The 27,246-nt window shown below is 36.1% G+C and overlaps 3 protein-coding genes and 1 non-coding gene across 9 annotated transcripts; 1 reads left to right on the forward strand and 3 right to left on the reverse strand.

The window, feature by feature from the left end:
- Window positions 1-8,822: 8,822 nt before the first annotated feature.
- On the reverse strand, window positions 8,823-11,496 carry LOC111913590 (protein SEEDLING PLASTID DEVELOPMENT 1). Its single transcript, XM_023909320.3, has 7 exons — window positions 11,014-11,496; window positions 10,707-10,921; window positions 10,137-10,642; window positions 9,830-10,053; window positions 9,576-9,752; window positions 9,366-9,488; window positions 8,823-9,284 (listed from the first exon to the last, which is right to left on the reverse strand). The coding sequence occupies exons 1-7, from the start codon at window positions 11,431-11,433 to the stop codon at window positions 8,928-8,930; spliced, it is 2,022 nt and encodes a 673-aa protein (XP_023765088.1). The 5' UTR covers window positions 11,434-11,496; the 3' UTR covers window positions 8,823-8,927.
- A 2,338-nt stretch (window positions 11,497-13,834) lies between these two features.
- LOC111913577 (protein IQ-DOMAIN 10) lies at window positions 13,835-15,841 on the reverse strand. 6 transcript variants are annotated; one of them, XM_023909313.3, is made up of 5 exons: window positions 15,596-15,841; window positions 15,231-15,318; window positions 14,926-15,042; window positions 14,496-14,837; window positions 13,835-14,267 (listed from the first exon to the last, which is right to left on the reverse strand). In XM_023909313.3, the coding sequence occupies exons 2-5, from the start codon at window positions 15,303-15,305 to the stop codon at window positions 14,010-14,012; spliced, it is 792 nt and encodes a 263-aa protein (XP_023765081.1). In that variant the 5' UTR covers window positions 15,306-15,318; window positions 15,596-15,841; the 3' UTR covers window positions 13,835-14,009. The 6 variants fall into 6 exon arrangements, with proteins under 6 accessions (XP_023765081.1, XP_023765074.1, XP_042752212.1 ...); XM_023909306.3 differs by having other exon boundaries at window positions 14,926-15,051; window positions 15,596-15,837; XM_042896278.2 differs by lacking the exon at window positions 15,596-15,841 and adding an exon at window positions 15,409-15,583.
- A 120-nt stretch (window positions 15,842-15,961) lies between these two features.
- On the reverse strand, window positions 15,962-16,035 carry TRNAI-UAU (transfer RNA isoleucine (anticodon UAU)). The gene has a single exon. It is a non-coding gene; the product is annotated as a tRNA-Ile (tRNA).
- Window positions 16,036-19,597: 3,562 nt separating this feature from the next.
- LOC111914964 (uncharacterized) lies at window positions 19,598-23,792 on the forward strand. The gene is made up of 2 exons (XM_023910672.1): window positions 19,598-20,151; window positions 23,657-23,792. Exons 1-2 carry the CDS (start codon window positions 19,598-19,600, stop codon window positions 23,790-23,792), a joined length of 690 nt encoding a protein of 229 aa, XP_023766440.1.
- The last annotated feature ends 3,454 nt before the right edge of the window (window positions 23,793-27,246 follow it).

A 27,246-nucleotide genomic window follows, 5' to 3' on the forward strand; every position in this document is an offset into this window, starting at 1 on the left:
CAGATGAGATATTGAATTATTGAGGGGATGATGGTGGTAGTAGTGCAATCCTTGCTAATATGACCATTCCAGCCGCACTTGGAGCAACTAGAACCACCCACCCTGCACGTCTCCTCGTGCGACTTGCTGCACTTGCCACAATGGCCTTGGCCATTCGCTCTCATATCAACAACTTTATGCCTCTTTTCCGAACCCCCTGATACCTGAACCTCATCTGACTTCCTCTTCCTCTCCATCTCAAGATCAATCTCCCTCTCTCTAACTCTCGCTATCATATCCTCGAGCGTCTTACAGTTGGATCAACTCACAAACTGCCGAATGTCACTCCTCAACATCTCATGATATTGGTCCTTCTTCATCTCCTCGTCCGCTACATACTATGGTACCAGAGGTGCCCTCTCCCGGAACATCATGGTGATCTTAGCAACCGTCTCTATAGTCTGGCAGAGATCCTGAAACTTTCGTGCCAACTAATGCACCTCAATCACCAGTGCAAACTCAGCTCGGAACCTGGTCGAGAAATCATCCCATGACATCACATCCACAACATCATCACTTACTGCACATCGTACCTCCTTCCACCAGTCTCGTGCCCTATCCTTCAAAAGGTCGGAAGCTAGTCTGACCCTGTCCCCCTCGGGGCAACGGATGGTGCGGGAGGCGTTAACAACATCCACTAACCACCTCCTACTCGCTATCGGTTCCTTCGTCTCGTGATAATCTGAAGCTCCACATGCCCGGAACTCCATGAAGGTCAATGAACGCACTCCTACCAAAACCACCATTTTCTAAGAGAAAGATGCTCAACCGCTCATCTAGAATCTCCAGAATACCATCCTTGACCGTGCCAAAGATCATAGGAGTCTGCTCAAGGATACTGCACGTAATCTTAAACGATATGAACTCCCTCGTCTGGTCATCTAGCTGCCCGACTCCAGATCCTGAGCCCGAGCCCTTTCTAGCACCAAAACTTCCACCAGGTCTGCCTCGCAATGTCACCATACTGAAAATAGACCAGACGGACCATCAGAATGCACATCAATATATATATATATATATATATATATATATATATATATATATATATATATATATATATATATATATATATATATATATATATATATATATATATATATATATCGGGGAATCACAAACTCCACAAGCTCCCTGGTTTCATCGTAGCCCTCCTTGAATTGAGTACGGATCCTCTGCTTCCAGTAGTACGGGCCTATACTACCTTCCACATATATCCGTACTTTCTTTAAGGATTTCCTTGACTCCACCAAGTCACTCTATATCCATACACTTACCCCTCTCAGATAAGGCTCCTAGCACTGGATCTCATCCTAGGTTTTCCTAGGGCAAACTCCACACCACGCTTCGCCATAAGATGCAAAAGGAACTCCCACTAACTCCCTCTAACTAGCTCACGAATATAATTAAATATTACTAAACCCGATAATTCTTCGATTGAGAGGTCTCACACTACGACGATTGAACTCAGACAAGAGCTGCACAATAGAGTTAAAACCTAACATTCTCAAATTATTTAGTTCCCATATTATGTAACTTAGAATATCCGCTTACTAGTTAGCCAAAGCTAGTTAGAACTTCTATAAAGCACAATCAAGAAGCATTCCAACATCAAGTATCACCTAATCAGGCCACCCTATTACTGAATGGACAATACTAGCATGAAAATCTACAAGCTTATACAATAGGCATACATATGCATATCTCCTAGCATTCTATCATGCAAAAACTGAGCAGATCCTTAGCCCCAACTAGCATGCGATTCACAGATTCACAGATCAAATCCTATCAGATAACATGTATGGGTATTTTAGGAAAACTTACTTGAGCTCGGCTGATTGCATGCACCACACCCTTTCTTATCTTAGAAAAACTCTTTTCTTAAAACTATATTTTCTTTTAGAAAAACTTTACTAAATCCTCAGTTTGAGTTCACACACACCCGAGAGTATGTCCGAATCCCTCAAACTAAGGCTCTAATACCAACTTGAAATGTCCCAAAAATAAGACCCGAAAATTTCATTTTTAATTTAGTAAAATAAGTATTTTCAAAACATCATTGGTACAAACCAAATAAAATAAATTTGTCAAACAACATATCAATCAGAGTGAATCACAAAAAGCGGAACGAGGTGGTGTGTGCTCTGCAATCATCCCAAACCCTTCCCCTTAGAAATGGAAGTACCCGAAACATAAACTGAAAATCGTAAACATGAAGCTTAGTGAGTTCACCACGATACCGCATACCAAATCATAAAACACATAATGGGCTCCGCCCAAAGAGTATAACGGTCCCCGCCCTAACTTGCATAACGGGGCCCGCCCAATGAGTATAACAGGCCCCGCCCCAACTCGCATAACGAGCCCCGCCCAATGAGTATAACGGTCCCTGCCCTAACTCACATAACGGGCCCTCGCCCACATGCAATTCATACTACATAACAAGTAATACCATACATAATAATCATCGAGCCCCGCCCATTAAGCATACAAGCACATCCACATACTAGTATCACACAGACAACGAGTATTCTAACATATCAGATCATGGGTCGGCATTGGTGCCTTCAACCCACTACACATGGTGAGGAAACTCACCTCAGACTGCTAAATCACACTGATAATCCTTGGCTATTGGTCTAACAAATCCCCGAGCTATCAATATCAAATAACACCCAATTAACAATTGGAGTCAAATCTATATCCTTCAATCCATACTTAGGGTAAAAATACCATTTTTCCCCTTACCTAGTTTGGTCCAAGACTAGAGCCCGAACTTTCAATCTAAAAGGCCCAAAAATCAATTATCCATCCAAGGCCCACATATGGCCCAATTTTCCAAATTGGGCCCAAATCCCTACACTGGCCTTACCCTAAGTCCCAACAATTTTTCCTAGTCCAAATACTTGCATTCAAGTGGTCCAACAATGCCCCAAGAAACTAAGCCCAAAAGATAGCCCAAACCTGAAGCCCAAACATGCAAGGCCCAACAGACAGAGTGGACAAGTCGTACTCAGCACATACATGCAGCGTACTCGCTTGAAGGCTTGTACGCTAAGCGTACCTCGTTGTACGCCCAACGTACTCACCCCTTCAGCCCAAAACTTGATTTCAACACTTAATCCCTTAAGACAAAGCTCCAAAAGATAGATCTGACTTCCTTGAGCTGGATTATCATGTAAAGTTGCAAACTTTACCTTCATCATGGCTAAATAAAGCTCTTAAGCTTAAAAAGGACTTAATAAGTGACTTAATGCATGCATGTGACTAAAAATCCCATAAAGCTTGCACCTTTATGCTTAAGGAGTCCAATACAAACTCAGATCTAAAAGAACAAGCCATTAAAACGTTTTAACTCTTCCATCAACCCAAAAAGGGACCAAAAGCATAACAAAACAAACTATGAGGAGATCTAAACATTTACAAGCCAAGATTTAAACTTGATACCTTAGAAAGCTTGCACAAAAGATGATCATTCTAGATCCAAAACCTTCTTACCAAGCAAGGCAACTTCAAGATTCTCTACTGGCTTCACAAAGGAAAAAATGGGCACCAAAGTCTTCTTAATATCTCAAGAACACCACAAAAGAGGCTCAAGGGTCGAGTTAGGGGTTTTATGGCAATGAAGGATGGTAAAGAGGCCATCCATGAGGACTTAAGGCCTTTATATAGGGCACAACACCCTAAATTAGGGTTTCAACATATCTCATGTACGCCCCTGCATACATAAATGTACGCCCAACGTACGTGTCCGTAGTCCTGCATCAACCTCACATCAGTATGCTAAGTGTACCAAGTGGTACGCCCCACGTACTCAATTTATAGCTTGTAGGCGAAACGTGCCATGTGGTACGCCTGCGTACTGCCCAAGGACCCAAAATGCAACTTTTATAATAACATGGGTAATATAGAAACATATCGGGATTTAAGTATTACAAATGTTATACAAAACACCTGTGTAGGATCATGGACAACTTTCACCACCTTAACCTAAAGAGTATCCAGATTAGTGTAAATACACCAAATCCATTTAAACAACAAAACACGGCTAAGAGAAAACAAGTTGCTAACTCCAAGACCACCAAACTCCTTTTATGCCATGACTTTATTCTAGCTACCCCAAGTCATTTTTTCTTTTCCAAATCAACCCCCAAAAAGAAGTTGCGTAAGGATTCATTAAACAACCCAAAAATACGGTCCAAAATTTTCATTTTTAATTTATAAATAAAACCATAATAACCCAAAACATCTCATAAAAACATAAGTGATAGTATCTCAAAAATATCATATCAAAATACTATATCAAAATCACATGTCCAAATATCAGAGTAAATCATCCCATGCTAAACATTGTGGTGTGTGCAATGCAGTCATCCCGAGCTCTTCCCCTTACTAGCGGAAGTACCTGAAACCAAAACTGAAAGTTGTAAGCATGAAGCTTAGTGAGTCTCCCCAAACTACCACATACAATACACATATCACATAACCACATAACAACATAACTTGGTCCTAGCCCACTACATCAGGCCCCGCCCAACATCGAACCGAAATCCAGCATCGGGCCCCACCCGACATCGGACCGAAATCCGGCATCGGTCCATGTCCGGCATCAAGCAAAGCTTGGTATACATAAGCATATCAAAAAATACATATAAACATTCCTCAGGCCCCGCCCAACATCGGACCGAAGTCCGGAAACATATAACATAACATATAAGTACGTGCAAGAATCACGAAGACATCAAGCATACAAACATTCCTTGGGCTTTTCCCCGGCATCGGACCGAGGTCCGGAAACATATAAACCTACATCGGGCTATCCCCAACATCGGACCTAATCCCGGAACATACTAGCATACATATACGGGTCGGCATTGGTGCCTTTGACCTGTTCACACAAGAGGAAACTCACCTCACAAAGTTGGCTGATGAATCTCTCGGTAAGGAATCTCTATCGGCTGCTCCCACGACTCCCCGACTATCATTATCACAATAACACTTAGTCAAAATCCAATAATCCTTCTTAGGGTAAAATGACCATTTTACCCCCTGATCTAATTTGGACTATAACATAGGCCTAATTCCATTTAATCTTTCCAAGCCCACTAATGGCCCAATTTTCTAAATTAGGCCCAACTCCTCAAATGGGCCTTCCCTTAAGCCCAAACATGTCCTTGGTCTATTATCTAACTTCGGATGGCCCATTAAGGCCCAATAACGGCTAAGTCCAAAGATTGGCCCAAACCGAGGCCCAAACGTCGCAAATCCCAAAACCTGAGATTACGTTGGGCGTACTCCTCTGTATGCTAAGCATACTGCTGCATGGCTTGTACGCTGCGCGTACTGGCTTGTACGCCCAACGTACTACCCTGTTAAGCCATAAACTTCGAAAGTGCTTGTTCCATTAAGACCTTAAGCCCATATTACAGATATAAGTCCCTTAGCATGTCTTAACTCATAAAGTCGACTACTTGATGGCTTGCAACCCACCAAATGAACCCAAACTTGGAATATATCAACTAACTTCCATGGAAATGACTAGAACTCATGCATGGTCACAAAGGAGCCTTAAATATCAAAACTTTACTAATATAGGGACACATTTAGCACTAAGGGTGGCAACCCTAAGCCTAGAAACAAAATTGAATCATAAAAATCCATTCTTGGGACCTAAGGAGGTCCAAAACTCCATTAACATAGATCTAAGCATTCATGAGGCAAGTTGAAAGCTTTATACCTCCAATGAGTGCCAAATAGTGGTGAAATCTCGGATCCTTGAGCTCAAGATACTCAAGTTCTTCTTCTCCAACTTCTCCTATCTTCTTCAAAGCTCCAAATTACCAAAGTAAGCTTCACAAGGCCAAAAACACACAAGGATGAAGTATGAAAGAGTTTCTAGGGTTTTTGAATCAAGGTGGTTGATAAAGAGGCTAGGGTTTGGGACATAATGTTCTATTTATATGGCTTAAACCCTAAAAATTAGGGTTTGGAGTATGCTTACGTACGTTGTACGTACTCCTTGGTACGTTGCGCGTACGTACATCCCCCCCCCCTCCCCACCGAATCCAAAGCTCCTCTACGCCCAGCGTATGTCTTCTGGGCAGCCCAACTACACGGCCCACTTACTAATGGTCCACTCAATAGTCCATCTATTAAATTCTTAGCCCAACAATTAATTAAAGAAATATTAAATGATTATTACCTCAAGTGACAAATGTTACAATTCAAGTTTGGAAAGAACGCCCATTGGAGCCTTATAAATAGATATAAAATAGGTAGGCAAGGCAACCAAAACCGATTTCAATAAATTCCACATTCCCTGACCGATAACGTCTTGACTTTCCAATTTGATGTTTTACAAACCACTTTTTGAATCACGTCCTTCCAAGTGGCAAGTCTATTTATGTTACAACTCACACTCAAACCAAAATAAGAGACAATAGTATTCATAGTATCACAACATATAGAATTAGCAATCTCCTCAACCCCCATATTAGAAACACCAATACCAAGAAGCTTACTTTAGGGAAGATTGATTTTAATCCCTGAAGTGAGATGAAAACAATGTAGAATTCGAATTAGATTGTCAAAGTTTGAATTCTTCTACTCCCCAATAAAAATAGCATCATCAACATAAAATATATGAAAAACAACCTTAGAAGGTTTTAAAGTAGTATAAATATCCGGAAAAAAAAATCTCATGCTTTGTAGCCTTATGCAAAACAACATAAAGACTCTTCATGACCAAAATACAAACAATAAATAATAATAAGAAAAAGGAGGAAAACGGGTCATCTTGAAGAAACATCTATGAAACTGGATTTTTTCTATAGGAACACTCATGTATGATTGTTTGATCATCATTGATGGACCAAAGAACCGGAATGAGGGATGGCGTGATGAAAAAAATTCCTATGTATGGACTAGATACACAAAACCAAAGTTTGGGGTACTAATAGTGGCTTCAACAAATGTAAAGAGACCTTTTATGTAACATACTCAAAAGTGTCTTTGGATTTTGGGTAAAGGGACAAATTCTTTTTCTTTTTTCCCCTTCTCCAATTTAGTAACTATAAAAGCTAAATGACCGAAAAAAGTAAGTAACCAATAATTATATAGCATTAGCATATTAGTAAATGATTGGTTGTGGTTAGCATCAAAACTCATTTGCTTACGTCACATTCCTTTACATGATAGCTCCTATTTCCCATGATACATCCCCCACCCCTAGAAGTCAGAAATGCAAAGCATTACATTTTCAGGATAATCTTCTTTATTTTTCAAGAGAATAGGAAATTTGGCACCCTTTCTTTTCGTTTCTTTTTTGTGACAACTTCTAACCAAAGATTAGCTATCTTTTATTGTTTTCCATTCAAACATAAAATAAAATAGAAGATACTATTTTCTACTACAAGATTCTAAGTGATACATTCATGCCAAAAAATAACTTGGTGATTACCAGTTGCTTTTGTTGTCCACGTCTTGGATGTCATTTAAGTGATTCATTTTTTCTCCTATGAAGACTTGACTATCTACTTCTACCTTCTGTCCACCTCATTTTAATGAGATTTTTGGATCTCTTCTTGTTGCTATGTCTATCTACAATTACAATGCTCTTGGTTTCATCATCATTAAAAAGTATTTGTGACATTTCTTGGGTTATCAAATACTTCCAAAGCTTACATATAGATTCTATACCATACCAAATTACCATTGAATTATATATTGCTAACTAAAGTGATTGTGGCCATTCTCCATCATCCAAGTGTTCAACTCACATTTGACCATATATAATTGACTTAGTTTCTCTCTATATTTGACCATATCAAGTAGGTATTTGACACGATGTAAAGAGAAAAAGTGTGCATGCAAAGACAACTAATATCAATAATTAATTTGAATGATCAATGGACAAAGTCAATGGCACCGGCCAATAATAGGAAAAAGCCAACCAAAACCATTTACCAACATTTCTAATTAGGAAAAAAGGCAACTAATCTGTTTCAAATGGATTTTAATACACCTATCACCTTATCTATAAACCGGCCTTTCGAGGTCTTTAAATTTTAAGCTAATTATGCTCTCCATTTCAAAATGATAAACTTAATTATGCGGCATTTGCTTCACACAAGGATTTTAACAATATATTACATTGCTTACATGTTTGGTTATGAGGAAATGAAATTCACTAATTCAGTTCCATTAATTTGTTGTTTGTGTTTGGTTCACAAAATTAAATTTCTCAAAAGAATTCGATTGGAATACGAGTTATGTTAAATGACTAGTACACCCTTTATTGATTTACTATTTACTAAAATTATATATATATATATATATATATATATATATATATATATATATATATATATATATATATATATATATATATATATATATATATATATATATATATATATATATATATATATATATGAAGCTTACTTTTGGATTGTAAGTATATGAACATCAAACATACGTACCCTAATTATACAAACACCAAATAAATAATATGACAACAAATATTATATGATTTTATGATAATAGAATAAATATTTAATATCGATATCCAACAACATAGTGTTATACATTTGTCAGATAAACTAGATGTGGTATTCAAAAGATTTTTGTAAGATTCAAGAAATACATATATTTGTTAACGATCCATTAAAAAAAATTACAAATGGAACTTCATGAATGATAAAATCGTTAGAATATATATTAGATTTTGAAGGAATCCAATTCTAGTTCCTTCAAATTCCTTTGAAATTCATCAACAAAACACGCCCTTATCTTTTACCAATTCTTTATTAATTTTTCCCACAAAATATATTTACTATAAAAGTCAACATTGAGTAGTATTTATCAAAAAAATAATTACATAAGGTTATTATCTAATCAGGCAAGAGTGGCAATCTGTCCATCGGGTAGGGGGAGCCATTTGTGTTTGACAAGTCAAACTCACTGATTTCATCATCATCATCATCATCATTCTCATCATCATCATCATCATCATCATCATTACCATAATCCTCATCATTCCTTTCAGGATTTGTATCTTGTTTTTTAGCTTGAAATGGTAAGATACGAATTCTTACATCTGTTGTTGCCTCTGAGCCAATTTGTTGGGATTGTAGTTTGTATTTACGAATAAGATCTTTTTGAAGTAACATTATATTAGATGATCTAGGAAGTAATTCCACAGATTCCCCTTTCGGGATTACAACTTGTTCAATTGCAATCCTTGCCTCCTATAACATAATAATAATCATAAAAATCTAAGTTGAATGAATTTAGGGTTATTCAATAAATGTGAAAAGAAAGAAAAAAACCTCCAAAGCATCTATCTTCTCTGATTCATTAATTGGAGACTCATCTTCAATATCTTCAAATTCATTATCATAATCACTCACTAATGCCTCTATAGCCTTCGTTAACTGCATCAATGCACTTGTCTACAAACACAAATTTATCAATAAACCAATCAAGAAAAATCTATTCATAACTTTTTTAAAAAAATAAAAAATTATAATAATACTTACTTTCGTGACATAAATAGGTACATCACTAGAGTGAGCAGCAGCTTGAATCCGAGAATTTTTCTTGATTTTTGAAAGTAATGCAATTATTGCATCAGCTTCACTAATATTTTCAGTAAAATCAATAGTAGATTCCATCTTTAAGTGTTTAAAAACTTGCATCACACTTGTTTCTGAAACCTACAATATCTACCCACAATATAAACCATATATATAATTAAACCTAAAGAAAATAGAATTAGTTACTAATATCATACCCCATATAGAAATAAACACAAGGGTGGTTTATGTTTATCATAGGACTTGTCTTTTTCGCTTTGAGACTCTTTGGATATGTGTTTGTCAGGGGTAAGATGGTCATTTGCCATTTCAATTGTAGTGACACTCTTCTTGACAAATGAATCGGGAACAATTTGATCACTTTGTAAAGTAGCATCCAAAACTCCATCTAGCTTGCAAATTTGATATTTTGGGGAACGACCTTTTGTAACATAAAACAAATAAAAAATTAATAAATACTAAAATGACTATTTTACCCATGCTTCCAAAGGGAGAAGAACAAACCAGAGAGAATAGCATCGACTGTAGCTTCAAGACTAGTATGAACTCTCAATTCAACCCTAGAAATGATTTCAACAGCACAATCAAAAGTAGAAGGACCTTTTCTTTCCAAAACTGATTTCTGAACACCTCTTCGATTTGCTTCATCATCTCCTAAAGTCACGCTTTGAATTCCTCCAACAAGCATTTCTAAAGAAGGATTCATGACTAAATTCTCTATTGTGATTCCATGAGCAGTTGCAACTAACTGAATCCCACGTTGTGCGATAGTGCTTGCAGCTGCTGCTTCAAGTTTTGTCCCAATTTCATCGATAACAATCACTTGAGGCATATGATTTTCAACTGCTTCGATTAACACTTTATGTTGCATATCAGAATCAGGAACTTGCATTCTTCGAGCATTACCTATACCTGCATGAGGTATATCACCATCTCCACCGATTTCATTTGAGGTGTCTACAATCATGACGCGTTTTTTGTATTCATTTGCAAGCATTCGAGCGACATCCCTGTAATAGAAAGAATCAAACAAAAGAAAGGAGAATAAGACTGTAAGCGTGTGAAATAACAAACCTGATAATTGTAGTTTTTCCAACTCCTGGAGGTCCGATAAGGAGTAAAGAAGCTCCGTCTTTAACTAGATCTTGAAGTAATTTGGCACTTCCTGATATAGCTCGACCAACACGACAGGTTAGCCCGATGATTGCACCTTTGCGGTTTCTAATGGCACTGATTCGGTGCAATGTTCTGCTAATTCCAGCTCGATTATCAATGGCGAAATCGCCTACCTATCATAGGTGAGAAAGATATAGACATAAATTACAAACGAAAAGCAAAAGATCGAACACTTGGTGGACAAGAAGCTTAGAATCATGTTTACCAATGAAGTAGCGTGTTCGAGATCATCCACTGTGATCAAATGTTCTGATAAGACAAAATCCCCAGAAGGAAATCGAGCCAGGGGTTTCCGACCCAAATCCATAACGACCTCGATCAATTGGTGAAGTTCTTGATGTTCGTTAACTCTCCGCCGCATCTCCTCCGGCAACAGCCTCAACAAGCGTCCCAATTCCATATCGAATTCTTCTTTGCTCGAACTGAAAACCCCCGTATCAGAATTCGAACAAGGACAAGGACGATGACTATATCCATTACTCCTGTGAATAATTTTGTTCAAATCTTTACGACGATGATGAAAATGAACAAAACGGGTTGTTGGCAAGAATCTTAACAGTTTGGCTTGCGATCCAAGTGGGATTTTGGGGTGGGGAGAGATAGAACGGAGAGGTACACAGAGCATATTCGGATTTTGGCGGCAAAATCAGCGTGTGTTCTTGTGCTCTATTTTGCTTGGTCGAATGAAGTTCTGATATCTAATATCTTCCTGCGGAAGTTACTTATTGTCCCCTTAAGTTTTGATTTTGTTCTTTTTGATAACCAAACTTTTTATCAAGAGGATGTTTAGTTAAGCTTATCAAATATCCTTTTCAACTTATAGTTTATAGTTATAAGTTAATAAGTCAGGTGTGTTTTATTTATGATTTTGATTTTGATTTATTAACGGTATGAAATTGGTATAAGTTTTTTTATCCAAATTTTTTTTTAGCTTATATTGATATAAAACCGATATAAGCTTAAAAAAACATAAATAAGCTTAACCAAAGACCCCTTACTACATATAAAGCCCTAATATTTGTAAAAACACCACACTTAAAGATTATAAAAAAAAAGGTTTATAACCCCCTTCTAAACATTTAAATTAAATTGTCATTATATTAGTTTTGAAAAACGCTACGTTTCAAAATTGTGTTTTTTAATTTGGTATATAAAACAATGGATGTAATTAACAATCTTTTAAAACATATAAAGTCTCCGATTACTATAGCATTGTGTATGTCTATACTAACAATTACTAGCCTTAGCAAGGGGTGAACATCAAGACATCCTACCGGCTATTGTAAATGTAATCATGACATCTCTTGTTTCTAATGTTTGCAACTGATTATTGTGACTGGGATACTTCTTGTTTCTAATGTTTGCAACTGATTACCAGCTATGTAGCTATTGTGACCGAGACAATTCTTGTTTCTAATGTTTACAACTGATTACGAGCTATTGTGATTAGGATAGTTGTGATTTCTAATGCTTGTAACTGAATACCAACTATTATGATTGGGACAATTCTTATTTCTAATATTTGTAACTGAATTCGATTTTGGTTCTTATTTTTTGGAACAATTAAACATTAGGTATCGGTACTCGTGCATATTTTTAGACGTCTGTTGTATAGCATAACATGATGTTTCATGGGTTATGGTACACATAACTATATTATCCAGGACCAATCCAAATATATATTTATTTTCAAATGTTTTGCATAAATTTCATTTACTCTCTGCTTTAGAGTCTAATTTACCGCACAAATTGGAAAGGAAGTGACAAGATTAAGAAATGATTGTTGCCTTTGAGTTTATTTATTGGTAGAAGATTGAGAGAAAAGGAAAAAAAAAATCCATGCAAATTTTCCCTATAAACTCTCATCCCAAATCAAGAGGAATTTGAGAGAGAGAAAAAAATACAATTCTTTTTTTTCTTTTCATATTTTTCTTCTTTTTTATAAATCTAATCAACTCCTAAATTCATCTATGTCTTTCAGGACTTGAACTTTTGACCTAAAAAAAAAGGCAACACCTTATACCTTTAGAGTATAAACCCTTTGGTATTAAATCTCCCATCCAAGGATTAGACAAGTCTAGTGTTGAGTATTTATTTTTACTAGTATCCCACATAAATTGAGGAAATACATGAAGTGAAGTGAATGGAGGAGGCGTATATCAGGAAGATGACCTGTAAATTGTAGTTATTTTTGCATCACATCCCACATGTGATGGCCTGATGGGCGACGAAAGAGAGCTAAGGGAGCTTATCATAAATTGAAGAGGCCCCAAATTGGGTATAGTCATAAATTTCTTTGTTTAAATATCTTTCCCCGATTTTGGAATCGCCTTATCTCTTGTTGATGTAATGTCTTCTTTTGATTAAGAGTAAAACTTTTTCATTACATGTACATTGAATCACAAGAAAAACATGGGAAACAACAAAATACATCATGCATGAAGTTACCAAATTCTACATATTCAAACACATTATTGGTTGGGCAAGTGTTAAACAATGAAACATGATCATATTGAATATACATCAAATTCTAAGCAATGGTGGATTCTAGATTGGACATTGGTGTTTTTATGAGTTTCTCATCTTAAGGTGCTAATCCGATTGACATAGAGTTCACAATTCTCGGAAGGGTGAGAATTAAAGTTGTTGATTATATAACAAACTAGTTTATAACCCGTGGGAACCACGGTTACAAAATAAATTATATTTTCATAGTAAAAATTCTAAAATTATTTGTCAATTATTTTAGATAAATCATTAATTAAGAGATATACCAAAATTTTAAAGTTATTATAACTTCAAACATAACATATAATAATTAGAAAAAAATAAATTTGAATTTTGAAATGTTACCTAATATATCTCTTTGACATGTGGCATAATATTCATAAAGAGTTGTATTAGAGTGGCACATGTCAAATGGAGATTAAAACTAATCTTTTATTAAAATAGAGAAGATATATAGATATATATGGTTGATACAAACTCCTCTTTGAAACAGAAACACTAGCCTTTTAAAGAGACACTTAGCGCAAAAAAATTGTTATTTCAATTAATTTTTTATATCAGGGAACATATTTTCAAAATCAACTTAATTAAATAAAAAAAAACTATACATTAATAATCACACAAAATAAAAATTTTAAAAAACAAATATACTCTTGCTCTCACTCATGAAAGAAAATACGTATCCTCAACATTTCAAGTAGTAGTAGTACCATGTGCTGTTTTGATTGTACCTTTTCCATTACACATTTGTGGTTTAACCGAAACAATTATCTTGGGTGCACCATGTCTCATTGTTTTACCCGACGGCTTGTTTTGTTGCTTAGCCCGTGCAACCACCCGAGCCTCCCATGGGCACACCGCAATCCACCGCTCCTTCCAGCTCCACCCCCAACTCTCCTTGCTTAAGTCAAAGTAAGCTTGACCAAAATATCGATTCGAATTCGCCCTCCACTTAAAAACAAATAAAACCTATCAGTATTATCAAATATTATCCGATAGCAGAGAATAGCAGTTTTTCAACTATTAGCTAGCAGTTAGCTTTTCAGTTAGTCTGCCAAACGTAACCTTACTGCTATTTAATAATTTAAAAACACAATACAAAATTCAATAATATACACATACATTAGATAGACATATATTATAATAATGGGAATGTAATAAAAACACAAAATGACATACTTGGTGATAGAAAGCATAGGCCATAGCACGTTCCCGTTTATTAGTAGCTTCTTCACGTTGTTGTATCCTAGATACAATCTCATCCATTGTCTCGGGCCCACCACACCACTCGACCTCAAGTTCATGAAGCCTTGAATCAATTTTGACTTGATTTTCAAGCTTTTTTTGCTTTATTCTTCCTTCTGCCACCATCCAATGACGTCGGGTTCTAATTTCTGATTGTATTTTGCTCCAAAAATGAATTTTGTCAAGAGCAGAAAAAGATTGCTTTGTTAGAGCAATAGGCTCAACCAATGAACGGAATCTTGATGTTCCTTTTAAGCAACGTAAAGCTTTTCTTGCCTGTTTTTGTTTCAAAAAATGGAATTTTAGAACATGAAAATATATAATATTAATGTATGACAAAAAAAAAATTATATTTATATTATACCCGATGTGCCCGATAAGCTGTTTGGATTCGAGTTGCAGCAAATTCTTTTGTTCCTGTGCTTCGACCAATAACCCGAAAAGAATCCCGGTTCTTTAAGCTATTTGTGATTTTCGTATCCTGTTCTGACTTTATAAGGTCAACAAACGACATTCAACTTCAAAATGCTTATGAAATCTTCTAAAATTTATGGTAAATTGGATAAAAGATCTTAAATTGATGTAAATAATGTTAATTTTTAGTTTAGGGAGTGTTTACTGTTTAGTTTGACCTTCAAAGTCAAAGAGGGAATTATAATTTACAATTACCTCTGTTTTCTTGGGTCTGGTTTCTTTCTTTCTTTTCATGCCGATTAATCTCTTGAACCACCCGCAAGCACCCATTTATATCAAACACCTGGCAGAAAAGCATTTTGAAACGATCATGGACATAAAGATAAATTCTTTCTATGAAATGCTAAATCAATTTAACAATCATGTTACTTGCTTGATCGACAATGAATCTATGATCAAAACCTCACAATTCGCAAAAGTTATCAATTGTATTAACAAAAGAGACATCATACGACGAGGATTTTGAGTACGAACAAATCAAACATAGAAACAGTGACGAAGATCATGATGAAACAATTAAGAACAGATAATTCGAAGAGGGTTTGGTTTTGCATACTAACCAGAGTCGAGGAACAAGAAGCTGAAGAGGGTATGGAAAAAGCATATGCGCAGAAAGGGTAATTGTAGAGGTAGCAAGAAAAGAATCCAAGAGAGAGGTATCGTGGGCCATGGCAATGGCGGATTTGTTGATAATATTGATAGGGATGAATGGGGTTTGTTTAGGTGAGAGGCAGCTTTAGGAGATGACACACCAACAAGATTACAGATGGAAGGGTTTCATCTTCAAACCCTGAATTATACGTTCAAACTTACATTAGAAAATGAAACGCTAACTGCTTCTCTCAGGCGCAAAAATGGTGAAAGTAAAACGAGGTAACGACGTCGTAACGGTAGACTGACAAAAATTAAAATAAAGTGGCATATTATGGTCCCGGCGGGGCTCGAACCCGCGACCTTCGGCTCATAAGACCAACGCTCTAACCAACTGAGCTACGGGACCTTTGTGCTTATTCATTGGAGTTTACCAATTTAACAATAAATTATTTTCTTTTTTAGCGTACATAAAATAGTACAAGTATTATAATGTTAAAATAGAAAAACGTTGTATGTATTGATAAAATAAGAGTAAAAGTGTGTTCCCTTATTTTCTTTAGAAGAAGTAAATGATAGTTACATTTACATATTTTTATATATTTAGCGATGTTTAATACTATAAAGTAAAGAACATGTGATAAATGATTGTTAATTATCTTAATTTTAATATTTATTATTTATACCGGATACTTTGAATTGGAAAAATAAATCAAATTATTGATATAATTATGAATATTGTACGAACATATTAAAAATAAAAAATAGAAAAAAAAAAACAATGATCTTATCATGCCATTTTGTCTTGCCTCTTCTAATTCTATTGATTAAATTCTTGTAAAGTATCTCATTAAGTGTGATACGCAATTTGCAAAAGGTAACATCATCGGTTATATCCATCACTAACATATAGTGGTGTGTGTCATGGCATCATCATTAACTACCATTAAATCTACGGGATAAACACCACTAACCACTCCACTTCACATTATTTTTTTTATTTTTAATTCAAAAATACAATAAAATTACATTTTTTGAAAAAAAAAACATTGATGAATATTTTTAACTAGTTTTTTATTAATTATAAAAATAAAAATACAACTTCAAACTACATTACTTTATTAAAAAAAAAAACTATTTTTCGTTCATGTTGAATTGGTACAAATGGTCTGCAACATCTTCTTAAAGATTAAAACACGTTTCGTTGTTATGAATTTCAACAACTTGTGATAAAAAAAAAAAAAAAAAAAAACACTCGTTCCGGGTACGAACTCTTCAAGCAGGATGTCGATGTCGTCAGGATCATACATGCAAATCGCTCGATCTTGATCTTCAATGATCATATTATGCATTATAATACATGCTAGGACCATTGTTTTTAATTTTTTCCTTATCCCAAAGTCGTGTAGCATATTTCACTACATGTCATGTCTGCTTGAAGACTCTAAATGCCCTTTCGATATCTTTCCTTGCTGATTCCTGCCTCTTTGTGAACAACTTTGCTTTTTCACTTTGAGGAAACCGAATATGCCTTCTTAAGTGTAGAATAATCTAGGTATATCACATCATAAAGGTAGTAACTGTATTTCCACGAATGTTCGCTCATCGTCATCATATTAGGTGCTTTGTCGGTCCAAAGATCGTTGAAAAGTGAAGACTTGTCAAGAACGTTCATATCGTTGTTAGACCCCGCGACTCCAAAGATTGTTGAAAGGTGGTGGCGGCAGCAGCGGGGGTGGCGACGATGGTGGTGGGGGCAACAATTTTGGCAGTGGTTGTGATGGCGGCGACGATGTTGGTGGTGCTAGTGATGGGGTAGTGGTTGTGATGATTGTGATGGTAGGTGGGTGATTGTGATAGTGGTGTTGGGTTGAGTTTGGGAGTAGGTGAGTGTAGGTAGGTATGTAGGTGTGTCGTGGGTTGGGGGTGTTAAGGCGGGGGTAGGTAGAGGTGGGTAGGGTGGGAGTGTGTGTATTTATATTTTAGAAAAATGTTGGAATTCAAAAATATGGAAAACAATGATTATGGGTTTTTCAAAATTTTCAACTTCTTTGTAATTTTAGAAAACGGAACATTTTCATTTTCTATGAAAATTTTAGAAAAATAGAAGAACTAAATGCGATTCCAGATTCTCATTTTTCTTGAAAAGTTTTTCCGGAAAACGGTTAACTTTTCTGCAACTAAACACAACCTTAATTTATTTATGAAGAAAAAATTTAATTATTTTTCTAATAAGTTAACTGGTAAATTAATATAATTTAGTAAAAACAAATTGAAAAATTAAATAACAAATATAAAATGATATAAAAATAGATTTAAATATTTTATTATTATTATTACTAACGGCCGGGCGTCAAAAACCCTCCCTCATTTCCAGCCTTTGGATCTCTCAACTTTACATCACAACCACATAAACTCACCATGTCTTTTATTCACAACAAATGTAATAAAAATCTTTATCGAGAAGTAATAAGTTTATTATTGCAAAAAATAGCAACATACTTTCATTCGATTGTTTATTAAAATATTTTACTTTTAAATTAATCATTTTGTTAGCCAATTAAAAGATATAACAATGTGCTTTATAGTTGTTGTAAGTTATAGTTTCCTACTTCCATTATCTTATTTCTATTCGAGTTTTGGACTCTCACACATTTTTTTAGTATGTATGAGTTGAAGTGTTGTCGGTTGTTGATGGCTATTTTATATTTATGATCTACTAGCTTATAACTTTTATTTGGAAATGGTTGATAGTGTTAGCTAATGATTTTTACTTTTTGTAATTTGAGTTTTTTTAATGATTATCTCAACCTCATGGCAATCGACCAACAATTAAAAATAATGACTAGATATTGATTTTTTTAACAACTAACATTTTCTTGTGAAAAGGGAACTTATTTGGGAATCAATTTGGAATGTAATTAAACAACTTTCACTTTTCTATTTTTAACTTAATTTCATATAATTGTATGTTCATCAATTGTTATTTTTTTTATTTTAGGGAAAATGACTTAAAAGACCAATTATGTTTCAAAAACGTCCATATTACCCCAATTATCTTTTGTTGTTCAAGAAACACCAACGAAGAAATGTTTTTTTATTAAAAAGCCAAATAAAGTTAACAGTAAAATTAAGGTTTTTAAAAATTGACCGGCATCTGTGGGTTACGTTCTTTGTTTACCGGTGATCAAAGGGTAAATATAACATGGATTATTAAAACAAATTAGGTGGAAACATAAATGCCACAAGGGATTTCATTTCACCATCTAGGGTTCTCAGTGAAGGGTGAAATCGATATCTAGGGTTCTTACACCACGGTGAAATCTATAGAAGTGACGGTGAAATTGATTTTTACAGAAGCTGAAGGAGAGTTCGTCGATTGTGCAGCAAGCATGTCTCATGACTCACTCAACATTGATGTCTACCACAAAGGTGTTTTTTCTCCTAATCCTTTGTTTACTTCCATCCTGATAAATTATCTTGTATGGAGCTAGATGTATGTAACATGGATTTCAAGGATTTCAAGACCTATCTCCAAAATTTGATCAACAACAGATGTCGGGATATGTATTATTGTCTTAAAAATCAGTCCCTCGTAGATGGGTTAAGGGAGGTCAGGAATGAAGATGATTATGTTAGGTTCCTTGATGTTGGGTTTTATGATGATGATAATCAAATCAGTGTCTACATTGATGACTATCATGAACCCTTACTAGATTGGATTGAAGAAGAGAAAGTTGAAGAAGGGGACAGTGGTACTGAAACATATGAAGACGATGTGGACTCGGTATTGTCGGATGATCTATCGGTGGACCATGAAGCTGATGATGAGGACATTCAGTGGCTTGAAGTTGTTGATCCTTTTTGTCTTAGAAGAATCTTATTCCAGAAAAAGGCATAGGGGAAGAAGCTAGTGATAAGGTAAAAAAAAACATCCTATTCACGATCCTAACCAAAAATGGGATACTATGATGCCTGAGTTAGGTATGAGATTCTCTGATCGAGATGAACTGATACACATGTTAACAAATTATGTTGTGTCAAAGGGTTATGCTTTGTGGTATGAAAAAAATGAGGCAACAACATTGTTAGTAAGGTGCAGTAAAAATGAAAAAGGGAAGCCATCTTGCCCTTTTAGACTATGGGCTAGTCCTATGAACAAGGAAAATTCATTCCAGATCAAGTCACTAATTGATAAGCATAATTGTGCTAGACAACAAAAATTGGGGTGTCTTGTTACGTATAAGTGGATTGGAAAAATGTTAATACCTGGCATTTTGGAAAGGCCTCGGTTTAGCTATAGGAAAATGGCAGAAGTGGTTAGGAAAGACTATGGTCTCAAGGTACGTCTTGGGCAGTGTAGAAATGCCAAGTACTTTGCACTAGATGAGATTTCAGGCAATTTGGTAGGCCATTATGAGAAACTGTTGAATTATGGTGTTGAGTTATTGAGGGTTAATCTTGGGTCAACAGTCTTGATTGAGACAAATCATATGCCTGATGCTACACACTACTTCAAAATGATGTATATTTTCCTGAAGTCTGTCAAGGATGGCTTGTCACGCCCCAAAACCGAAACGGCGGAAACGTTCTGGGGTGGATGACGTCATGTCAAGTATCACAACATATGCAGTATAGTAATCAAAGTACAACAACCATTGCATTAATAGTAATAGTTTTACATGGTTTACATTACATAGAAAACATCAAGTAATACAAGTAATAATATAGGTGCAGCTTGGTACTAAACTGTCTTCATCCAAAAGCTCCTGGAATATACCTGTCTAACGCTGACCTGAGAATACAAGTTATTTGAAAGCGAGTATCAGCATTTTTATAAATGCTACTGAGCTCATAAGTATTTAGTGTCATTTTATCCAAATAACTTTATACAAGTAGTAGTTTTAAGTATACAGTGAATTAGAGTCGTTTCCAAAAAATCCTATATTTTCTGATTTAAAAGCAGTCTTCTACCATGACTGGACAGAGTTATGTGGTAAAAAGTAATTTTTCCTTAACACTATCATTATCAAAATGTGGTATTGATTTTGAAAGAAAGTAGGAGAATATCAGGGAAAATAACATATGCCTCAGCAGTGAAGACTGCTGACTAAGGCAAAGAGAGTACCGAATGAACGGTACGCCTGGCTCAGTCTAACAAAAGGGAGACACAGACCCCAGACGGTATCAAATGAAAGATACGTCTAGCAAGGTCTAAAAAAAGTGAATATAGTGAATACAGTGTTAAAACCCGTTACCTTAAGGCCATGAATTATAAGGTAACCCTGAGATACTCGTAACCATACTGATAGACACTATAGAACTTGACGCCCTGCAAGTGCCAGTGTAAGTGTGACATTTGTCACCCCTTGGCTTGGTAGGCCGTGGAATGTAGCTAGCAGTCAGGGTGCGGGGCTGTCAATCCCGTATAGATCTATACACACAATGTCCGCTCTCCCTACAAGAGACTCTGGTTACCAACTTGACAACGGAGAAGGCCGTGTACTGAAGATGTATCTCGTGTAGTGAGATCTGATGTAAAATACTGGACTAATTATAGAGACTCACAACTGAACTGACTAATGTAAACCTATATGTCTATGCTTGTATACATAATATATAACAAATGATCAAATGACCTTCGGACGGACATCCGATCCCACTAGACCACATCTCAACGAAGAAAAGGAAATAGGGCGAACAAGCCTTCCTAAGTCCTTCAAACATTATTTATATATATCTATACAAGCACAGGCATACATTTAACAAATAGGAACATTTAATGAAGTTTAAGTGTTTAACGAAGTAGAAGTGTTTCACAAAGTATAAGTGTTAACAAGTAGGAGCGTATCGTGAAGTAAAAGTGTATCGTGAAGTAGAAGCGTATCGTGTAGTATAAGCGTATCGTGAAGTAGAAGCATTTCTCGAAGTAAAAGTGTCAATAAAGTATAAGCGTTTACGGAGTAGTATCATTAATCAAGTAGGAGCGGTTCGTGAAGTGGAAGCGGTAATAAAGTAGGAACGTTTATGAAGTAGTAGTATTTCTCGAAGTAGAAGCGTTTAACAAGTATAAGTGTATCACGAAGTAAAAGCATTAACAAAGTAGAAGCATTTAACTAAGTAGGAGTATTAACTAAGTAGAAGTATAACGAAGTAGTAGTATCTAACAAGTAGGAGTATAAAAACATGGAAGAAAACCTTGATGAAAACTTTGGAAAACCTTTATACTTAAGGAAATCATAACTTGGTATTCTTTTGTAAAATAAGTTTGAAAACCTTTAGAAATCCTTTGGGAACATTTCATAAACAAGTTTTAAATGAAACTTTGATAAAATAACATAAGTAAAAGTTGAACAAGTAACGACGTTTTAGAAAAACCATTTACAGTATCATTATTGGTAAAACAGTTAACAGTGTAATAAATCCTTGTGCATGCGGGTTATCAATCACATGTGATTGATATGATAACTGGCATGTTTAAATTGTATTCCCCCCCCCCCCCCCCATAAAACATGTAAAAACATTTAAAAAGGTTAATTCAGGGGTATGAACTGACCTGATATAAGTGGATCCGACGAAGGTGTTCGGTGTCAAGTAAAGACTTGAACACACTTAGTGACCTATTAACATATGATAATATATGTTTACGTACAATTAGTAAATATAATACTAATTAAACACGTATACGCATCCTAAAGTGCGGAAAACACTTTGATTAAGCGCTTGGAGTGTCCCGGGTAACATCTAAGGGCGTGTATGGCTTAGATAGGGAGTTTACTCTTCAAGAGTAAACTCTTTATAGAGTTCACGGCCCTGGGACTAACTCCCCATGAGTTTATGGCCGTAAACTCATGGTGAGGGTGTTCTAGGATGCCTAAGTGTCTCATATCACTTGTAGATTTATGCTAGGTCCAAATATAAGGCAAATAAATGGATTTAAGGCATCTAAATGGACCAAATAGGAGTTTACGGCCCTAAACAAGGAGTTTACAGCCGTAAGCTCCTATGTACATATTCTTTTGGTGTTTTAAGGGCTTAAATGATAGAGAATAAAATCCTAAGCATTTTTCCAAGTCAAATGGGGAGTTTAGGGCATCATTTGGGCACTTAATGGGAGTTTACGGCCCATGGACCAATTCTATGGGAGTTCACGGCCGTAAACTCCTATTCCCTTGGTTTCTTTAATGTTTAAAGCATTTACTTAAATGGGTTTTGCTTCTAGACATTTTTCCAAGGCCATAGGAGGTGTTTGAGGGCATTTCTAACACTAGAAATTGAGTTTACTCCCCATGAAGAGGAGTTTACGGCCCAAGCAAGTTCTTGGGCAGTAAACTCAAGTTTACTCCCCAAAAGTCAAGTTCAATGTGTTCTAAGTCCGTTTCCATAAGTCGTTTAGCCATATCTAAGCCTTAGGGGTAGTTTAGAGGGGTTTTGGGGCTTAAAAACCTCATTTAGGGGTGTTCACGGTCCAAGAGTGTTCTTGGGCCGTAAACACATAATCTTGTCCCTATTTTATGTCTTAAAATCGAATTTTCATGCTAGATAAGCTATACAACAAGTTAGGGTAGATTGCTTACTCGTTTGGGGCTCGAAACGGACGATTTTGGCTCGAAAATAAGTTGTAGAGAGAGAGTGTAGAGAGAGAGTGGAAAGAGTATGAATGGAGTCCACTCCCCCTTATATAGGGGTTTGAGTTGGGGCTCAGTGGAAATCTACCCGATACTGCCGTTAAACGGGGCTTTTGGTCGCATCCGATTTAGTGATCGTATTTTGACTTGGTTGAAACTAAACATTTTTAAGGGCATTTTGTGGGTGTTTCTAATTTGTTTCAACCCTTACCAAGTCATTATAAAAGTCCCACATTAATTAACCTCTTCCAAAAGGTTAACGGACAGTTTAATAAAACGAGGCTTATTAACGGAAGGAGGGGTTAAATATGACGGAATAAATTTCGGGTTGTCACATGGCTAGATTGAAGGATGTAGAAGGGTTATCGGTGTTGATGGCTGTTTTTTGAATGGTACTTGCAGAGGTGAGTTGTTAACAGCCGTCGGTAGGGACACAAACAACCAAATGTACCCTCTAGCATGGGCTGTTTTGCCAGTTGAAAACAAGGAAACTTGGATGTGGTTCATTGATCTTCTACTTGAGGACATTGAGATGTGAGATGGTAGGGGTGTTACAATTATTTCGGACCAACACAAGGTGTGTTTTAGTTTTCTTTTTACTTACTACATTATGTGTTATTTTGTACTTTACAATTGAAATTTGTTATCACCTTGTAGGGTTTGATGGAGGCTGTTAAGGAAAGGGCACCATCATGTCAGCATAGGAATTGTACCCGACACATCTTTGCCAACTTTAAGAAGAAAGGGTTCATGGGTGTTGAGTTTAGAAGGTTATTTTGGAGGGCTACAAAGGCTACAACCAACTCCACTTTCCACTCATACATGAGGGAAATTCGTACAATGTCCACAGAAGCTTATGAGCACCTGGTAGAACGAGACCCAAACACATGGTGTAGGGTTCTTTGAACCTGAGAGTTGTTGTGATGCCGTAGAAAACGATATATCTGAATCTTTCAATGCAGAAATTATAGAGGCACGGAAGAAACCAATAATAACAATGCTGGAAGAAATCAGGTTGTACGTAATGGAGAGGATGTACAATCAAAATCTTAAGGGGCATAAGTGGGAAATGGAAATCTGCCCATATATTAGAAAGAGGATTGAGAAGATGAAAGAACAACAAAGGTATATTCTTTAATTGTAAGTGTTTTAATATGAAATAACTTACCTTCTTAATATGATTTCATAACAGGTATTGGGATGTTGTTCCAAGTGGTGAGCAGGAATATGTAGTGAAATTAGCCCATGAAGATTATGCAATTCACCTTGAAAGCAAAACTTGTGGTTGCAAAGCCTGGCAACTCAGTGGTATCCCTTGTGTGCATGCCATTGCTACAATATTATACCTGAATGGAAATGTAGAGGACTATGTAGCTGTATGGTTCAAAAAAAGCATGTTTGGAAGTTGCTATAGGTATCCAGTCAAACCAATTAATGGAGCTAACATGTGGTCTGATGTTCTATGTGATCCCATATTACCACCTAGGTGTAGGAGAATGCCAGGAAGGCCCAAAGTAAACAGAAGGAAATGTCCTACAGAGAATGAAAGAAGGCATACAATTAACAAGACAGGGATGTCCATCTTAAGATGTAGTAACTGTCATCAAGAAGGACACAACAAGAGGCGATGTCCATTGCTCACAGAAGGTTCATTTTTATTTTAATTATTAATTCATCTACATTTGTATAATAATAAATTTAGACAAAATTGCAAAAATGGTCCTTGTGGTATGCATTTTTTTGGGGTTTTAGTCCAAACCACGACTTTTTTGGATTGGTGGTCCTTTTGGCCTAGTTTGATTGTGGTTTTGGTCCCTCAGTAAACTAAAAAGGCTAAAATGTCCTTCTGATACATTTTTTTTTTATATTTTTTGTATTTAATTTAATGTTTTATTATTAATAAACATTCTCTCTCTCACACTCTCTCTCTCTCTCACATACACACACACCTGTGCAAACCCACCAGCGATCTAAACATCATTCATAATCAATTTCAACATCAGATTCCAAAAACTTGGATTAACCCACAAAAAACTTAAAGATCTTTACCCACTTTCACTATGAACACACATACACACACTAAATCGAGGTGGAGAAGACCCATTTCAGTGACTATCAAGAAGTCCCTCTCCCTTCCCTATGTTGGTGACCCTCCTCCTTCTCCAAAATCAATTTCAGCACCTTAACTGGAAGGAAAAATTTAAATCTAGAAATCAAAACTCAATTTAAGAGTTTAATTCCTGATCTCCCTGACATAAATCTCCTTTAAATAAAACTGTCGGGAAGGATTTTTAGAGATGATTGGTTGGCGGAGGACTTTTAGGGTGTGATGGATTGGAATGTGAGCAATGACACTCTGGTTCAATCTTCCAACCACAATCCTCGTCAATAATCCCCTATCTATTGATTTAAATTCCAACTCACTAGAAGGGCATCCAAGACTTTCTTCTCAAACGTTCAAAGACCTGAATCCTCACCTCCACCTCCAGCAAACGGAAGAGGGTAAGGGTTTCTGTCAAGATGGCTCTAGTTTGTCGATTTCTATGTTCGATTTGGTCGATTTCTATGTCTAATTTCACCTGGATTTTCATTGATTTTCATCTGGGTTGCATTGAGTTCAGTGGTAGATGGTTTATATCGGGCTTTCTGATTTCATGTGTATGGAGATAGAGGTGGATGACGGTGTTGGTGGTTGGTGTGATTTTTGGATCAAAACAAATCAGGAACGAAGTATCACAAAAATTGAAGTAGTATAACCATCCATTGATTGAAACATCAGCCGATCATCTTTCATCTTCTTTCTACTCTCATTCAGCCGAACCAAACTTCAACTCCATCGATGGAGAAGCACAGGTCACTGATGGATTTGTCATCGCTGAGTTGAATCAGATGCAGAATCCCCTCCATCTTCGGCTGTAAAAACGAAGGTGATGGTGGCGTAGTGGGGAGGCATTGAATATTGCCAGATTTTTATGTGTAGGGGTTTCTAGCGAGAGGAGGGATGAGAGGAACGTATTTCTGACTGGAGGCCAAATTTCTTTTGGCTGTGGAGGTGGAAGACGAATTGAGAGAGAGAGAGAGGGGGGGGGGAGGTTGTCACACCCCAAAACCAAGAACGGCGGAAACATTCTGGGGTGGAGGACGTCATGTGAAGTATCATAACAGTGTAAAGTAGTAAACAAGCAACAAAATCATCCATTGCATTAAAAGTAAAGTTTTAATACATGTGTGTTCTTTAATTGTAATAAGACACCAAAATATGTAATCAAAATAAAAGACGAGTCTTGTCTGTGCTCCGTCTTCTAAAAACCTAGCCATCGTACCTGTCTAACTGGTGACCTGAGAATACAAGTTATTTTGAAAGCGAGTATCAGCGTAAAGCTGGTGATTTCATAAGTATTAATGTGTCTTTGATTTGTAAAACTGTAAAGTAATGACTTGTAAATCTTTGGAAAAAGACTGTATAAGTGTGAACTGTTTGAAAGCAGTTGAAAGCGTTTTAATACTCTAGCAAATCCCTATGATTTCTATTAGTATAAAGAGTAGCCTTCTACCAAGACCTGAATGTTTTGAAGGTAGTCTTCTACCAAGACTCGTATGTTTTGTAAGTAGTCTTCTACCAAGACTCGTGTGTTTTGTAAGTAGTCTTCTACCAAGACTCGTGTGTTTTGTAAGTAGTCTTCTACCAAGACTCGTATGTTTTGCTATAACAAAGATGGTTTTCCTTCTTTTTGACTATTACTAACAATACTTAGTCTAACTCATCGTTTACATAAATGTATCACAAAATAAAGTAATAGGAAAAATATAATCATGTAAGTGTTGTCCTTTTGTATTAAGATCAACACTACATCGCGACTACCTAATGTATAACCTTGAACATCCGTAGATTGTTCATTTTCCTCTGTAGTCGGCAGCAGGTTTAAGGAATGGTTAGTCCCGTAAAGGTACACCTAATATATGTATTAACCGTAGGCATCCGTAGATGTTCA

This window comes from Lactuca sativa, chromosome 7 (assembly GCF_002870075.4).
Source record: "Lactuca sativa cultivar Salinas chromosome 7, Lsat_Salinas_v11, whole genome shotgun sequence".
In the NCBI taxonomy this organism is placed as follows: domain Eukaryota; kingdom Viridiplantae; phylum Streptophyta; class Magnoliopsida; order Asterales; family Asteraceae; genus Lactuca; species Lactuca sativa.